This window comes from Diabrotica virgifera, chromosome 1 (genome assembly GCF_917563875.1).
Source record: "Diabrotica virgifera virgifera chromosome 1, PGI_DIABVI_V3a".
NCBI lineage: Eukaryota > Metazoa > Arthropoda > Insecta > Coleoptera > Chrysomelidae > Diabrotica > Diabrotica virgifera.
Window position 1 is genome coordinate 206,259,262 of NC_065443.1, and position 19,291 is coordinate 206,278,552.

A 19,291-nucleotide genomic window follows, 5' to 3' on the forward strand; every position below is an offset into this window, starting at 1 on the left:
CCACACGGAGGTGGGGTAGGCGGTTACTTTAAAAATCTTAAATAAGAGCCCCAAATTTTTATTCCAGGTTTGGATTCTTTACGTAAAAATAAGCAACTTTTATTCGAAACATTTTTTCAAATTATGGATAGATGGCGCTATAATCGGAAAAATCGGTTGCTGGAAATGGAAAATTAAATTAAAAATGGAAAGTGCCCACTAAAACGGAAAACTTTACTTAATATTTTTTTGGTTTTAGGACCTACTCTTCACAACCCAAGAGGTCCCAAAAGCGCTCGAGTGACTGCACATTTAGCATACTTCGTTCCCCTACTACAAGGTTTCTCCCCATGTGATAATCTGATGCGCTCAAGTAACTGCAAAAATCCCCGCTTGGGCTCCTCTATCACAATAAATAATTCGCATATATTAACAATAATTACATTAGAAAAGTAAACTTACCTCAGAATTGTAAAATATTTCTGAGTTTTTATACAAGACGTAGCAGAAAAAGAACGAATAAGTGCATATCTTGATCTCCTTCCTGTAGCTCCATAGTAAATCAAAAAGAACTAGATGTTTCGCAAGGTTACCCGCACGTGTAACATAGTAAATGTTTAGGTTTTTTAAAACAGATATCATACTAATAGATAAAAGTGTTGTGTGATCTTATAATTAACATTAATAATGCATTACAGATGTTTAGTTTTCTCCTATCTTAACTAAACTGCGAGGCATAAGTTAGGGATAGAGAAAATTATGCTCATTTTCATAGTTCATTTTTTCGTGAACAGATTAAGGGATAGAACTAAATAACAGATCGCATAGAACTAAAAAGAGGAATCCGCCAAGGAGACTCGCTCAGCCCATTGTTATTCAATATGGTGATGAGTCAAATAATTCACGAAGTAAGAAAACTACATGGATACCACATGGGTGCGCATAAAATCACGATACTATGCTATGCCGATGATGCAGTACTAATTGCTGATAACGAGGATGACCTACAAAGGCAGCTCCACACTTTCAATATCACAGCAAATAAACTTAATATGAGAATATCAGTAGAAAAAACTAAATGTATAGTGATAAGTAAAGAGCCGCGTAGATGCAAGTTAGAAATAGACGGCAAAATTGTAGAACAAGTAATGAAATTCAATTACCTAGGAGTAGAGATCACTAGTGACAGGGATATAAGAACAGAGACCACAACACAAGCAACAAAAGCGGCAAAAGTAAGTGGTTGCCTCCGAGAAACCATATGGAGAATGGAGAAACAAATATCTGACCACGGAAAGCAAAATAAAAGTATACAAGACAATAGTAAGACCTACCCTAACATATGCAGCAGAGACAAGGACCGATTCAAGAAAGACGAAACAACAAATCAACAATATCGAAATGAAAGTATTAAGATCAGTAGCGGGCATATCATTAAGAGACAGACAAAGCAACAGAAGTATACGAGAACGATGCAAAATTCAAAATATTAACAGGTGGATAAAAACAAGAAAAACTGGAACGAACATGTAAACCGAATGGAACCAGATAGATTAGTGAACATCTGTAAAAACAACAAGCCGTATAGCAGAAGACCCGTTGGAAGGCCGCCGAAAAGGTCAAAAGACAATGTACAGTCAACAACAACTGAAACAGAATAAGAGGCAGACAAACAGGGGTAATCCTAGTCGCACGAAGAAGAAGAAGAAGATTAAGAGGTTCCGCTATTTTTTTTATTATTTTAGATTTTTTTAGTATTTAGACAATTGTTCAAAGGCTTATTAAAACTTCTTTTGAAGTTATCCTTCTTAGTAAAAGTACAAGAAAATCCTGAATCCATTTTAAATCAAATAGATCACATATACAGGGTGTAACAAAAATACAGGTCATAAATTAAATCACATATTCTGGGACCAAAAATAGTTCGAATGAACCTAACTTACCTTAGTACAAATATGCACATAAAAAAGTTACAGCCCTTTGAAGTTACAACATGAAAATCGATTTTTTCGAATATATCGAAAACTATTAGATATGTTTTATTGAAAATAGAGATGTGGCATTCTTATGGCAGGAACATCTTAAATAAAAATTATAGTGAAATTTGTGCACCCCATAAAAAATTTATGGGTGTTTTGTTCCTTTAAACCCCCCAAACTTTTGTGTACGTTCCAATTAAATTATTTTTTTGGTACTATTAGTTTAACTAAATATTTTTAAAACTTTTTTGCCTCCTAGTATTTTTTCGATAAGGCAGTTTTTATCGAGTTGCAGCTTCTTTTTTAATATGTTTACATAAAAATTTTATGGGGGTTTTGTTCCTTTAAACCCCCCAAATGTTTGTGTACGTTCCAATTAAACTATTACTGCAATACCATTAGTTAAACACAGTGTTTTTAAAACTTCTTTGCCTCTTTGTATTTTTCCGATAAGGCATCTTTTATCGAGATGTGGCTTCTTTTTTAATATGGTTCAAAATATACCTAAAAATGTAAATCATAAATAAATGTTCATATTATTACAAAGTCGTATAAAATCGTACTTAACCAAATAAAAATATGTGGTGGATTTGACAAATATTCAAAATATCTCGATATAAATTGATTTTTCGAAAAAGTACCGAGAGGCAAAAAAGTTTTTAAAACAATGTGTTTAACTAATGGTACTACAATAATAATTAAATTGAAACTTACACAAAAGTTTGGGGGGGTTTAAAAGAACAAAACCCCCATAAAATTTTTATGGGGTGTCAATATTTCACTATAATTTTTTCTTAAGATACTACTGCCATTAGAATACCACATGTCGATTTTTAATAAAAAATCTATAATAGTTTTCGATATATTGGAAAAAATCGATTTTCATTTTGTAATTTCAAAGGGCTGTAACTTTTTTTATGTGCACATTTGTACTAAGGTAAGTTATGTTCAATCGAACTATTTTTGGTCCCATAATATGTGATTAAATTTATGACCTGTATTTTTGTTACATCCTGTATAATTATTGTAAACGTGGATTATACAAAAAAACAAATTAATATTCAATGTAAATAAATAAAAACTTAAGAAATAGAGAACAAGAATTAAGTTATAATCTTTTAAGATTTGCAGTGCAAGCGTTTTTGCAATGCATTGTTAATAATTATTAAAAAACGGCTCCGAACTCTTGGGAGAAGCCGATAGGTTTCTTTGTATATGTCTACAATAACAACTAAAAAAGTTGTCAGATACTTGGATTATTCCAAGTCGTGATAAAATTAGGTGAAATTTATATTTTTATAGTAGAAGATCTTTTTATAGTAAAGTAAATAATAAAAACAGTAAATATAATAGAACAGATACTTATAGTAAAGAATATGAACAAATATGAAGTGTCATCACCGCAACTGTCAAATAAATGTTATCAATTTATTCTAAAATGTCACCTTCGTTCGATTACAGTTACAGTGTGTTCCGAGCAAATGTGCTTCATAAAAACGCTTTATAATCCATTTATACAAATTAAATGAAACATACCTATTATTGTGTATTTCTTTAGGTTAACAGTATGTAATAGAAATCTTCAAATATTATTTCTACGCGTATATAATAACGCGTATAAAATATGTCTAGTGGCTGTAATTCCAGTGTACTCGGCAAAATGATTCTAAAAAAGAACACACCTACCGCCAAATATAGGGGTTTTCATCGATTGTCATTTGTTTCGAGCTTCTGTCATGTATCACATAATATTAATATATCTACGTCATACGTCTTTGGTTTGTATCATTGGTATATGCCAATAACGTATGACGTAGATATATTAATATTATGTGACACATGACAGAAGCTCGAAACAAATGACTGTGAATGAAAAGCCCTATTTCGTTTTGGTATCATGCGACGGCACAGGCTATGACGCGGACGACGTGCAACGGTTAGTAAATTAGACGAAGTATTTATATAAATATATCAGTGCAACAAAAGGTGCGAAAAGAATATATTAGTATTTTTAGGAAATATATTTATTATAATTTTTGTGTCTTTGGATTTGTCTTCCTCAGGAGTAAGATGAGTATTATTAAAACATTTTATTGTATATTTATTATACTTCACCTTGTCTGTTTGTTACCATGAATTGTCATTAGGTACGTCCGAACCAATACAGACACAGTCCTCGTAGCGTATTTGGTATAGCATTCGACCAGAGATCAAGAGGTCTTGAGTTCGAATCCGGAGCAATCCTATACTTTTTTTTTATTTTTTTGAAAGCGGTAAGCACAAAATTAGTTTGGTGTTTAAAAAAAATTAGAACAAACTGTTCAAAGTATATTTATTTTTAAGAAATCATATAATAGAAGTATAACTTCTTACATGCGTACAAAGTACACACACATTCTTTTTTTGTACTTATACCGGGTGGAAGAAAAGAAATGTTTTCCTTATGAAAGTTTGAGACACCCTGTAGGGAGTACGGGGTACACATGTAAGTATACATTGGAATCGTATTGTAGTCTTATGTTTTGTGAACTTTTTGTTTTTTAAATGTTCTTGATATCTTTAGAAACAAAGGAAATAGGTGGTGTTTTAACTGAAACAAAACTAAATTAAAAATAAAAAATAACAGTTAACAAAACTTTAAAAACAGAAAGGCACACAACGTAAACAGTTTCTATCGACAGCTATAAGACTTATTTGTCGACCACGTAAGCGGTATGCACAACGCTACATAAGAGAGACGAGTTTGTTTAATGGAGGCTCTGTGATGGTTTGGGGTAGAATTTCCTTGAGAGTAAGTACCGATTTGGTGTTTACGTGGAGGCTGTTTAAATAGTGAGAGGTATATTACACAGATTTTTTTCTTTGGACACTCAATTCCTTTCGCACTATAGGAAATAATTTCTTCTTAGTGGTATGATAAGACATGGCCTGCTGACTTATGACTTGTAGTTAATTAAAACACATATTAATAAAGAATAAAACCGTCTAGTGTCTTTGTTAAAAGAAATCAGAGAAATTAAAAAGATAAAATATTTACAAAATATGAGACTACAACATAATATCGATGTATACCCACCTTCGTACCTATTCCTCCCTACAGGGCGTAAACTTTTGTTTCGGTTAAAACACATGTCCAACTACAAAATCGTCTATTTTCTTTGCCTCTAAAGATATCAGTAACATTCAAAAAACAAAATGTTCACAAAACATAAGACTACAATACAATTCTGATGTGTACTCACATTTTTTGTACCTCGACCTTCCTAGAGGGTGTCTTAAACTTAACATATATATAATGTTCTTGAACTCCTAAGTGGAGCATAGAGCTTCAGCGAAAACGCGCCATCGGGTTCTATTTTGCGCTAGGGCCTTCACCTCATTCCAAGACTTTCCTTGACTTCTTATCTCGTCCATGATCTTCTCCAAGTTTGTGCTGGGCGACCTCTTTTTCTTTTTACTTGGGGATTCCTAGATCTGGATCCCGCGTATGAAAAAAAATTTGATTAATAGCAAGCTGAAAATTTGATAATAGCTTAAGGGTGTCTAGTCGGATAAACTTTGATATATGGGAACGCTGGAACAGGGGCAGTTTTAATTGTGGAACAGGTTAAAAATTTGGAACGGTCAGACCACGAAAACGGCACATTTATTTTGTCCGACAGAACAGACTTAAACTCTCCGAACAGAGATTAAACTCTCATGCAAAAATCAGACTGCTATTTATCACCTGTCATAATTCCTGTCATTTGACACATTCTACATGTTCCACTCATTAAAACGCCCATTTGGTGATAAATAGCAGTCTGATTTTTGCATGAGAGTTTAATCTCTGTTCGGAGAGTTTAAGTCTATTCTGTCGGACAAAATAAACGTGCCGTTTTCGTGGTCTGACCGTTCAAAATTTTTAACCTGTTCCACAATTAAAACTGCCCCTGTTCCAGTGTTCCCATATATCAAAGTTTATCCGACTAGACACACTTAAGCTATTAACAAATTTTCAGCTTGCTATTAATCAACTTTTTTTTCACACGCGGGATCCAGACCTATCCACTCTAGGGCAGTTTTTGCAAACTTAATATAAGAACATTTCTTTTCTTCCACCCGGTATAAGTATAAAAAGAAGTTTGAGTAAACCTTTGCACAACTTTGTAAATATTAAAGAAAAATCTAAAAAAAAAATAAAAAAAAAATAGCGAAATCCGTTAATCTCCTTCACGAAAAAGTCAAATAATGAAAATGAGCATATTTTTCTATATCCCTAACTTATGCCTCGCAGTATACATTTGTTAGTTCAGATAGGAAAAGTGGAAGCAAATAGCTTAATAGAAACGACTTACTTTTGTTAATAAAACGAACTGTATGTAGGTAAATGTAAAGAATCTACCAAGTAGGTCACAACCGTAATTTAAAATTTGCAAATAATTACTTCAACCTGCTGCATATATCAATCAAATCAATCACTGTGAACACTTTTCTCTAGTCTCATTAAATTCTCTATTATAATAATTCTAAACTAGAAACTCTTTTTCGAGAGGCTTCGGTGCAAGATATACCCCAACTGCGATACTCAAGGGGTTCGGAGCGGTTTGAGCAGCTTATCGCACAAAGTTAGAGCACCAGCTGCTTGTGGGTAATGGAGCGCAGAAAAAATTAAATGGAGTTCCCGGCCATCTGATCCTACACTGCTAAAAATTCAGGTTTTGTTGTATACTGTCGAATTTAAAGAACGGTATATTTTTTTCCTTTGCGTGTCTTACAGCTCGTTGTTTTCATTAAAATAACTAAATTTGAACCACATTTTCGGAAAATGTCTGCTGTATTTACCTATTAATACATTTTACTTTTTTTATTGTAGGGCAGTCAATGGAGGTACTTGGCTCCGAATTCTATCCTACTACATCGGGTTACTTGATATTTTCACAGTAAGTAGGGAATAGCTGAAGAAACAAAGTCTACCCCTATATATTATGGCGCTTTTATCTTGGGGGCGGTTTCCACATTCCCACCCCTTCAAAGGGGTGGAATTTTTTTTGGTCAAAATAAAAAAAAATGTTCTATATTTTTTTTTTCGAAAACTCAATACGTTTTGAGTTATTCGTGGTTTAAAATTGGCTATTCTCATTGAAAAATGACACCTTTTCGGACGGATTTTTGCGAATACCTTAAAAACTATGCATCTAACTAAAAGGCTATACAGCATTTTTGTAGCTTATAAAAAAACAAAGAGACTCGTTTCTTCATACATCTTCTAGTTATAATACAAAAAGAGATATAGTAGGTGAAAAGAGTTTGTTTTTTGGTGCAAGCTTAACTCTGGTGTATGCAACTTGAAATAACAGAGAAACGGTCGATTTTAGGTGTATAATAATACCTACCTTTTATATTGCTTGAAATGGCCTGTAAAATGAGCAATATTAAATGTCGATTACATTCAAAGTAAGCGAGATATAGGGCAAAAAAATTGATGACAAATGTATTTTAAGAAAACATGAAAAGTACCCTCATCCACCAGAATTTAAATGCATCGTTTTCCGTTTATAATACCTTTATAGTGCTATTTCTATGTCTAAAAAGTTAGACTGGTTTAAAATAAATGGTTTTTGAAAAAAATAAGGTCAAATTATAGAGCACATTTTTAAAACTTTCTAAAAAATCTTAATTTTTCTCCATGTAACTCGAAAATTATAAGAGATACGAAAAAAAGATTTCATAAAAAAATGTAGGGTTTTTTTTCTCTATGGGACCTCCTCCCATACCGGCCTTACTGTTCTTTGGTCAGAATGTCTTCTGAGGTGCCCTGCCCATTGGAGTCTTCTGGACTTTATTTTTTTTTATGATGTTGGCGTCTGGGTAAAGTTCTTCGAGCTCTTTGTTAGTTCCTATCCTATATTGTCCTCATGCTTCATCCAGCACAGACCCAAAGTTTTAAATGAAATCAAATCCTTAGGATTTTTCTTTCCCAAACACGTAGTATTTTCGTTTGACTTTGTTATCGTCCACGTTTCGCTACCATACATCACAACGGGTCGTAAGATTGTTTTATTCACTTGTATCTTCGTACGTGTTGTTAGTTGTTTCGATCTTATAAGGTTTTGGAGGGTAAAAAGACATCTGTTGCCGGCCTGTATCCTATATTGTTTATTTATTGTGATCCGTCATTATCTACAGTTATTGTTGTTCAAAGATACTTAGATTCTCTAACGCACTCAAAGTTAAAGTCATCGATGGTGATGTTCTGACCGATTCCGTCTCTGCTTTGATTATTGCAGCTCATATACAGGGTGATTGGTAAAGAATGGGCCATAGCTTATTAGATCCCTGAGGTTAAAATAGGTCGATTTAAGCTAACTTATAGTCTAAGATCCGAATATACGAGTAGGTCGATCTGTATCCATCTGCTTGCCGGATGAAACATTTTTTTTTATGGAATTTCATACATAGACAAATATTTCTAGTATGGGTTGCCTATCAAAATCGTGTCATAGCTATCCTTAAGAGGGGGCGTAAGGGTTGAAATCAATATGTATTTCAATCACTTTTTTTAAGGTATGGTAGAATTATTTTATTTTTAAATTAAATAGGAGTATTCAATACAATTCATAGATTATTCAAGAAAAAATTTAAGGAAAAATAATGAAAAATAAGCCAACGGTGGCAAATTTTTAAAGACACCTCAAAAAACAATGAATTTTGCGGTGGACATCAGAACATCATTGGATCACGGTAAACAAAGAATTCAAAAAGATTTTATTAGCTTATGAGTTTCTCTAGGTAACGCTGTCGAGTTTTTTAGTTTCATCAACTTTTGACTTTTTGATATCGCTCAGAAGTCAAAACAACGAATTTTTGTGCAGAAAAGGGTGAAAATCAACATAATTTATTATTGTTAAATAGAAAATAAACATAAAACAAAAAATATCTTGACAGCGTTACCTCAAGGAATGTCTAAACAAAATATATTATACAAAATTACAGTTCACCAAATATAGCTTAAAGTGTGAAAACGAGTGACGATCATAATGCGCATTCGTCAAACGACGGACCTCGCACTCGCACTGACGGTCCAGACCGTTTGTATGTGCGTTCTCACTTCATTGTTAGCGCAGGCAATGAGAGTTTCACATTTTCAGCTATATTTGGTGAACTGTACAGGTGGGCGGTCAAGTAGTTTTTGAGTTACAATGTCTACAGCCTTTGAAAAAGGCAGTTTTGAGCAAAGCGAGTAGAAAGTAGGGATATTCAACTCTATCTCTCCTGCTCCCTCCCTACTGTCGATTCGCTTTGCAGCAAGTTCGCGCCAGAGCGCTTGAGCGTAGTGAGAAACGGTCAACAGCTGTTCTCCTTTTCTTTTGTAAATTACTCCGCGATTCAAGAACATATTCCGGTGTGCATCACTACGATTTGATAGACAAAAAGAAATTGAAAATAAAAGCTGACAATACTTTAAACGCGATTTTCTCGAAAACTGCTTTTTCAAAGGCTGCAGACATTGTAACTCAAAAATTGCTGGATCAATCCACCTGGAATTTTGTATATATTTCCTTTAGATATTTCTTGAGGTAACGCTGTTGGGATGGTTTTTGTTTTATGCTTATTTTTTGTTTAACAATAATAAATTTTGTTGAATTTCACCCTTTTTTGCAAAATAAATCGTTTTTTGACTTCTGAGCGATATCAACAAGTCAAAATTCGATAAAACTAAAAACACTCGACAGTGTTACGTTGAATAATCTATAAATTGTACTGAATATTCCTATTTAATTTAAAAATAAAATAATTATACCATAATTTAAAAAAAAAATGTGATTGAAATATTGATTTCAACCCCTACGCCCCCCCCCCCCTTAAGGATAGCTTTGACACGATTTTGATAGGTAACACATGCTAGAAATATTTGTCCATGTATGAAATTTCATAAAAAAAATGTTTCATCCTGTAAGCAGATGGGTACAGATCGACCTATATTCGGATCTCGTACTAACCTTAGTACGAAAGTTGATAATAACCGAAATACAGGGTGTCAAAGTTAAACTTTTATTTTATTTATTCTTGAATATTTCCCAACAGGCATGGGATAATAACACGAAATTTGGTAAGCGGGAGTGTTTTGGGACGAGAAATCTAAATTCGACATTTCCTTTCGATATTCGCCTTTCAGCGCTCATTTAATAGGTTCAATTTTTTTTATTACCCACTCTACATACTTTTTGTTCAAAACTTTTATTCTCTTAATATTTTTAGTTAAAAACGGTATACTACATTCATCTCGCTAAACTCAACCGTTTTCAAGATAAACGCATATTAAATCTGTGAGGCAACATCATTTTTTGCATATCATTGTAGTTACAACCGAAAAATAACTTAAAAATTTCCTAAAATGTATCACAAATTTCTTCAAATGCAATTTGCAATGCAATGACAAATATGAAAACTGGCACAATTATTATGGTTTCAAGTTTATTTTTCGGGTCTTACTACAATGATATGCAAAAAATTACGTTGTATCGCAGATTTAAAATGCGTTTATCTCGAAAACAGTTGAGTTTAGCGAGATGAATGATGAAAAATATTCAGAGAATAAAAATTTTGATTCAAAAATGCAGAGTGGGGGATAAAAAAAATTGAACGTATTAAGGGGCTATCCTAGTGTAAAAGTACGAAATTCGTATACTTTTTTTGGGAATTTCTAAAATAAAAAGAAGTATACGTAAAACAATTTTCATAAAAAAAATATTGAAAATTTAACGATTTATGCGTCATCTACTGGCACCGTGAAAATAAAAACATAGCTCCACTGCTGCAGTGATTGAGACTAATAAAGATCCTGAAACATAAAAGTTCAAAGTAATAATTATTGAAATAAGTTATTTCTTATATACCATCAACTAGGATTTTTGAACAATATTAAAATTTGGAAAAATGACGAAGTGTTGAAATTTTTTTTTAATTAGCTAAAACATTTTCAGTTTCAAAAACCGCCAAATTGAAATTTTTTATCCGATAAAAAACCCCTAGTTGATGGTATAGAAAATAACTTATATTTCAATAATAACTTTGAAATTTTATGTTTCAGGATCTGTATTAGTCTCAGTTACTGCAGCAGTGGAGCTATGTTTTTATTTTCACGGTGCCAGTAGATGGCGCATAAATCGTTTAATTTTCAATATTTTTTTTATGAAAATTGATCTACTTTTTTTATAGAAAATGCTCATGCAAATTTTCAAAACAATTGGTATAGTACTTTTTATTTAAGAAATTCCCAAAAAAGTATATGAATTTCGCACTTTTACACTAGGATAGCCCCTTAAATGAGCGCTGAAAGACGTATGTGGTGCTCTTTAGGTAATACATCATTTTTGGTGGCGAATTTAGATTTTTTAGGCCAAAAAACCCCACTTATTAAATTTCGTGTTGTTATCCCATGTCTATCAGGAAATATTCAAGAATAAATGAAATAAAAGTTTAACTTTGACACCCTGTATTTCGGTTATTATCAACTTTTGTCAGGTTTTTTCAAATGTAGCTGCAACAAAAACTGTTCCACAAATAGATGCAAGAGCAAGAAGCCAATGATAATCCGCAATTCTAAGTGTCACCAAAACATTCCACGGAAAATAAATAGTGTTATAATTGAGGTAACACTGAGTAAACACTGATTATTTTTTATAATATGATTGTTTGTATTACCAATAATTGTCCATTAATTTTAACGATGAGTCATAATTATCTTTTACTAAAAATGATTATTTTCGAATTTCAGAGTATTTTACATATTCAGTTTTTCTCTTTTCTTGTAAATTTATTTTTAATAATGCCACGCTGCCATAAGAGATTTTGTTGAGATCGTTTTTCTTCGGATACTCAGCTTTATTTCTGATCACGTTTAAAAAAAAACTGATCTTTGTATGAATTTTCTAGCCTCTTTGGGGAGTAAACTACAGCCAACCACATTACCTTGGAGAGCAAATATCAGCCACCTACAATATCTTGGTTGAATCAACCAGAAGCCATCCACACTGGCTCGCAGAAATAATTAGCAACCAACCTGTGAACAAAATGATTACTACGAGAAAGCCCTCAAGCCTTTTCCATCAACTACCGGCAGCGGCTAGTTTCTACAAGGATCAAAACCCTTTCTGGAGAACTGCGTGACTCCTTCAGAAACGAATTAAAGCTGAGTAGTTTTATACAAATTTTCTGTTTCCTGTACCTTTCTGGGATCAATGTGAGGAGATAATGAACAGGGAACGAACCCAAGGCTGAGCAGTCGGGCAGAGCACGATTCTGATGGATGGAACGGTGGGCGTTTTTCTCTTGAACATCCTTAGGGATCAGGCTACCACAAAGAACGACAAAGCATATCACCTCATATAATGTTAGAACTCTTATATCGGACCAGAAGATGATGGAACTGGAGGAAGAACTGAAAACAATAAAATGGGACATCATCGGCCTCAGTGAAATCAGACGAAGAGGAGAAGCTCAAATTACCCTTAAATCGGGGCACTTATTTCATTTTAGAGGAGAAGAAGACACTTCAAATGGTGGCGTAGGATTCATTATACATAGAAAGCACGCCCAAAATATAACTAAAATTAACAGCATAAGTCCCAGGATTGTGTACCTCATCTTCAAACTAAATGCAAGATATAACCTTAAGATAATCCAGACATATGCTCCAACGACTAGCCACTCGGATGAAGAAACTGAAATATTTTATGACGACCTACAAACAGCATTACATACTACACCAGCATACTACACAATAGTTATGGGCGACTTTAACGCGAAAATGGGCTTTAAACAAGATGATGCAGAAGTAGCAATGGGCAAGTATGGCTACGGCGAAAGAAATGAACGAGGGCAAAGACTGCTTAACTTCTTACACCAGGAAAATTTATCCGTGATGAACTCTTTTTTCGATAAAAAGCCTCAGCGTAAATGGACATGGATAAGCCCAGATGGCAGTGTCAAAAATGAGATAGATTTTATCATAACGAACAGAAAAGAAATAATTAAAGATATTGAAGTACTTAACAAATTTTCGATAGGAAGCGACCACAGATTAATCCGAGCAAGGATACAATTAAATGTCAACTTGGAAAGAACAAAGATGACCTTCAAAACACGAAAGAAGAAATGGATTCCCCCAGAAAACAACGACCTCTATTAAGATATACTAACCAGACGTATACAAGACTTAGAAAACGAAATAGAAGACATAGAACTAGCAAATAATCTCATAACGGAGGCACTTAAAGAAACCGAAAGGGAGTGCTGCCCGACGGTCGTGGCCCATAAAGAAAAATTAAGCCAAAATACCAAAGAGTTAATAAGTAAAAGACAACAACTGTTGACAACAACGACTCCAACTACACAACACTGAAGAAATTAAATAAAGATATCCACCGGTCAATCCGAAAAGACATAAGAGAAAACAATACAAGAGAAATAACTCAAATAACTCAAGAAAACAAAAGTTTAAAAGTTTTGCGGCGAAATACGAATAAAATTGGCAACAAAAATATGTACAGAATAAGAAATAAAGACAACAGCATTGCTACGGATAGAGCCGAAATCCTTAAGGTAGTCGAATCGTTTTATCGCGAAATGTATGAGAGCACCAACGCAAGGCAAAATCAGCTCCTGTCCAAAATCACAAACCAGGGATCAGAATTAATGCCAGAAGTAACACCATACGAAGTTAAAAAGACACTTTCAGAAATGAAAAATAATAAATCCCCTGGCGATGACGGAGTAGTGATCGAGGCAATCAAACAAGGTGGAAATAAAATTATCCAGGTTTTGGCCAAACTTTTCACCGACTACATTTACCAAGGAAAAACGCCTTCGCAATGGAACAATGCAGTCATTGTTTTATTGCACAAGAAGGGTGACATAACAGATCTAAAAAACTACCGTCCTATCAGTCTGCTATCACACATATATAAACTTTTCACAAAAATTATCAAAAAGAGACTGGAGGCTAAGTTAGACTTCTATCAGCCTAGTGAACAAGCTGGCTTCAGATCCGGATACAGCACTAACGACCACTTACTGGTAATAAAAAACTTGATCGAGAAGTCTGCGGAATACAACAAACTATTGGCACTGATATTCGTGGACTACGAGAAAGCGTTCGATACCATAAACCAGCAGAAAATGTTAAAAGCATTGACAGAATGCCGAACAGATTATCGCTATACTAACATGATAAAATATATCTACCACAACGCAACGGCTAGCGTAAGACTATCTGATCAACAAACAAATTCTGTATACAGCGAGGAGTACGGCAAGGCGACACCATCTCACCAAAGCTGTTCACAACCCTTTTAGAACACAGTTTTAAGAAGGCAGATCTGAACGAATATGGTATCAACATAAATGGAGAGAAGCTCAGTCATTTGATATTCGCAGATGACATCGTCCTTATAGCCGATCGTATGGATGATGCAATAATAATGTTGAACAAGTTATATCACGCTTCCTTAGAGGTCGGACTAAAGATTAACATCAACAAGACGCAAATAATGACTAATCTGGTGCTAAATCGTAATATTGTTCTTGATGGAATGAATATTGAGCAGACTGCATCTTATAAGTACTTGGGACATGAAATTCGATTGGGAAGAGATAACCAGACGTGCGACCTCCCACGTCGCATAGGATTAGCCTGGGCAGCGTTTGGTAAACTGAGCTATGTACAGCGGACGCCGTCGAAAGAATCGCGTCGCTCAAGTGGAATTGGGCAGGACACGTCGCCAGATTGTCAGACAACCGATGGACAAAACGTATTGTCGAGTGGGGGCCACGAGAAGAAGCACTACGGAGCAGAGGACGACCACCAACCAGATGGGCTGACGATGTGAAACGTATTGTCGGCACCTGGATGCAAGCCGCACAAAACAGAGAAAGATGGAAAGAGCTGAGGGAGACCTATGTCCAGCAGTGGACGCGTACGGGTTGATGATGATCCTTAGGGATATTCGAAGAATCTCGCCCCTTGTTTCTCCCAGCAGTGTGGTGTTACTTAGGAGTAAACAGTAGCGCGTCATCAATATTTTTGGTTTTCGAAACTTCTGCGAACTTTCAACAGTCGTTCAACACTTCGTCGGTAATTCGACACTGACAGTGACATTATACTATCAAAAACAATAATTTTTATACTCATAGGCGCGCTAAATGTTGCCGAGTCAGTCACGTTCGATTTCTTGTTATAGAAAATCGATTTTCAGTAGATCCAATGTGACACGAAATATAGGCATGGAATAAAAAAGTTTATTTGAAGCAAGAGTATTTTTTATTCTTCTTAAATGGCGGTACAGGCTCCTTTTTGCAATATTTTATTTAGTCATAGAGTAATTTCCACATACAATATATTTCTCAAATTGGGCTCTGAACCGCCATTCTTTATTTATATTACGAATATGTGTGCCAAATATCTCGACATAATATTCAAAATTACAGCCGCAATCTTGGACCGCTTAACGCCCTAGTCTTACTACGACTTTGACGTTACAAATAGAGTCACCTAATAAGTTCAATCAATGCAGTTGCAGGAAAAACGATTACCTCCAAGTTAAATGAAAAAAAAAAACAACTGAATATCCGATTTTTTTAATTGGTTCAATTTTATTTTATAACAACTATGAAAATACTTAATTCCTTATGATAAAAATACACTCTTAGGTGGTGGTTTGGGCTTGTGCTGATGATTGAGGTTTTGCTGGTAATAGTCCTATCTGTTGTAAGCACATACTAGCTGCGGCTGCTTTGGCTTCTTTTTTATTGTTTGCCGCTACATTTGGTTTATATTCAACACCGTTTAAGAGCACCTAAAAAAAAAAAGAAGTTTACTAGTAGGACACAGCTTTAATAACTATTATAACTTTATTTTTTCATAAATAAAAGATAATGAGCATTATATACAGATACGGAAAAAGTTTATCGAACTACAGAATTAGGGGGAGATACTAGAATTATGATAATTATTATTATCAATCTAGCAGAAATACATCAAACATACAGGTACATAAAGCTGAAATAGAAGACCAACACCCGACATACGAAGAAGTAACACAGGCAATTAATAAACTTAAAAATAATAAGGCATCAGGTAGCGATGGTATACTAAAATGTGTCTTTAAAAATTTGCCACCGTTGGCTTATTTTTCAATATTTTTCATAAATTTTTTTTTGAATAATCTATGAATTGTATTGAATATTCCTATTTAATTTAATAATAAAATAATTCTATCATACTTTAAAAAAAAATGTGATTGAAATATTGATTTCAACCCCTACGCCCCCCTCTTAAGGATAGCTATGACACGATTTTGATAGGCAACCTATGCTAGAACTATTTGTCTATGTATGAAATTCCATAAAAAAATGTTTCATCCGGCAAGCAGATGGGTACTGATCGACCTATATTCGGATCTTAGATAATAAGTTAGCTTAAATCGACTCATTTTAACCTCAGGAATCTAAGGTTAAGCTATGGCCCATTCTTTACCAAACACCCTGTATACAACGGCGGATTCAGCAACCTTGCAAGGAGGGGGCAATGAAATAAAAATTTTCTCGTCACTCGCGTACGCAGGATTCTTTTTCGGAATGGGCTGTTACTTTATTTTTCTTCATGTACCATGTCCTTTCAGAACGTTGGTTACTATCATAGCTATCTTAGTTTTATTCACTGCCACCCTGAATCAACCACGAAGTGCTTCTTCGTCCTGTACTGCGTTTGCTTTCTATTTTCACTTGCATAATATTTTGTAGCAACCTATATTTGAAACATCTCATTACATGTCCAAAATACTCCACTTTTCTCTTCTTGATGCCTTCTATAATCTCAGTAGTCTTGCTGAGACGTTCTAGTATTGTGGAGTTTCGAATCTTTTTCCCACAAGATGCTTTTAAAATTCTTCTATAGAACCACATTTCGAAAGCCTCAAGGAGATTTAGGTAAGTAGATCGATTTTATTCACAGTCCAAGACTCGACACCATACAGTAAGACCGAGAACACGTACTTTGGAGAAGGAATTATGTTTTAAGTTTCATTCCGTTATTCAGATATCAACAGGACACAAAACCCACTATTTATTTTCAATCATAATTATCTCTTTCTTAAAAAAAAGGCGACACCAGGCGAAGTCTCAAGGAGGGGGCAATTGACCCCATTGACCCCCCCTTGGATCCGCGCCTGTCTGTATATGAGCCGCAATAATCAAAGCAGAGACAGAATCGGTCAGAACATCACCATCGATGACTTTAACTTTGAGCGCGTTAGAGAATCTAAGTATCTTGGAACAACAATAACTGAAGATAATGACGGATCACAAGAAATAAAGAATAGGATACAGGCCGGCAACAGATGTCTTTTTACCCTCCAAAAACCTTATAAAAACGAAACAACTAACAAGACGTACTAAATTACAAGTGAATAAAACAATCATACGACCCGTGGTGATGTATGGTAGCGAAACATAGGCAAACGAAGAGACTACGTGTTTGGGAAAGAAAAATCCTAAGGATTTGATTTCATTTAAAACTTTGGGCCTGTGCTGGATGAAGCATCAGGACAATATAGGATAAGAACTAACAAAGAGCTCGAAGAACTTTACCCAGACGCCAACATCATAAAAAAAATAAAGTCCAGAAGACTCCAAGGGGCAGGGCACCTCAGAAGAAATTCTGACCAAAGAACAGTAAGGCCGGTATGGAAGGAGGTCCCAACTGGAAGAAGACCACGCGGACGCCCTCCGCGTGGAAGTATACTAGAATTATGTTCTAATTTAATAGAGAGATCAAAATTATATTTAATGCTAGTCTACCGATTGAAACCAGAATTTGTCAGACCGAATTTAACACTGTCTAAAATAACGTCATGCATGTATAAAGTATCTACACTCAGGTGCAAAAAAATCGATCCACTAAAAATTTGGTCATTTTTGAAGTTTCGAAATTCCTAAACGTGTTGTTCGATTTAAGTGATTTTTTTACCACGTTATAGCCTTATTCAAAAAGAGGTTCTTATAACATATCCACAGGGTGCCGGGCGGTGCCGTGGTCGAAAAATTGTTTAAACAATTTTTTTTAAACAAATTCACAAAAATAATTATTTTACATCGAACAAATTTTTTTTAAGATAATTTGGGACATTCTGAGCAAAAAAGGTCTCTTATGATTTTTCTCTAAAATTGATTGTTGTGGAGTTACACGCGATTTAAAATTTGAAAAATGCCAAAATGGCCATATAACTCGACAACAATCAATTTTAGAGAAAAATTACAAGAGACCTTTTTTGCTCAGAATAATCCAAATTATCTAAAAAAAAATCGTTCGCAATGAAAAAATTATTTTTGTGAATTTGTTTAAAAAAATTGTTTAAACAATTTTTCGAACACGATACCGCCCGGCACCCTGTGGATGTGTTATAAGGACCTCTTTTTGAGTAAGTTTGTGCGAAAAAATCTAATCGAAATAGTTTCGCTAACGGGGGCGACGGTACAGTTGGACTATATCGCTAATTGTTATTAATTAAAAATAGCAGCTTTGTAATAAAATAATAACAAAAATCTCTTCAGGACCTTGAAGAAGGGGTTTAACACTTGATTTGGTCACTTTTTGAATATCATAATAATAATTTTTAATCTAGTTATTAAGACTTGAAAATGGCTATTTTCGCATTTTTCAAATTTTTAATCGCATATAACTCGACAACAATAAATTTTAGAGAAAAATGACAATAGACCTTTTTTGCTCAGAATGACCCAAATTATCTGAAAAAATATTGTTCGAAACGAAAAAACTATTTTTGTGAATTTGTTTAAAAAGAATTGTTTAAACAATTTTTCAACCACGGCACAGCCCGGCACCCTGTGGATATGTTATAAGGACCTCTTTTTGAGTAAGTTTGTGCAAAAAAATCGAATCGGAATAATTTCGCTAGCGGGGGCGACGATACTGGCCGGTCTAAAACGTTGAAATAAAAACAAAATATTTCTCGGTCGGTAAACCTCAACATCTTAACGCAACGTAAGCAAAATAAAATTAAGATAAAAATTAATGGATTAATAATTGGACTGAGAACTTTTTTTTTGTTTTGCCAAAATTTGTTAAATACATTTTTTCCAAACCATAAAGTAGTTATTACAAATTTGCACAGCGAAATGATAACAATATATAAATATCTACTGTTTACTTACATGGACCTACATGTGATACGAACTAATATTGAAACAATAATGGATCCTCAAGATATTACAAAACGTGTCAACATTAACAACATGTATCTAGGAATTGGGATGACGCAAAATATTAATGG

The 19,291-nt window shown here is 34.2% G+C and overlaps 2 protein-coding genes across 3 annotated transcripts in view; both read right to left on the reverse strand.

The window, feature by feature from the left end:
- The window catches only part of LOC114336445 (bifunctional arginine demethylase and lysyl-hydroxylase JMJD6-B), a 121,739-nt gene extending 115,214 nt beyond the window's left edge, over window positions 1-6,525 (reverse strand). The window contains exons 1-2 of one of the 2 annotated variants that reach the window (XM_050646645.1): window positions 6,296-6,525; window positions 442-622 (exon numbers count right to left, since the gene is read on the reverse strand). In XM_050646645.1, coding sequence (XP_050502602.1) covers window positions 442-621 — 180 coding nt within the window. In that variant the 5' untranslated portion in view covers window position 622; window positions 6,296-6,525. Of the gene's footprint in view, window positions 1-441; window positions 648-6,295 lie in introns of both variants that reach the window. The other variant, XM_050646636.1, reaches the window with a different exon arrangement.
- A 9,037-nt stretch (window positions 6,526-15,562) lies between these two features.
- Window positions 15,563-19,291, reverse strand: part of LOC114336447 (protein Son) — a 91,546-nt gene continuing 87,817 nt past the window's right edge. Inside the window, exon 8 of the mRNA XM_050646656.1 lies at window positions 15,563-15,796. Within this exon, the coding sequence (XP_050502613.1) occupies window positions 15,647-15,796 (150 nt within the window). The 3' untranslated portion in view covers window positions 15,563-15,646. The remainder of the gene's footprint in view (window positions 15,797-19,291) is intronic.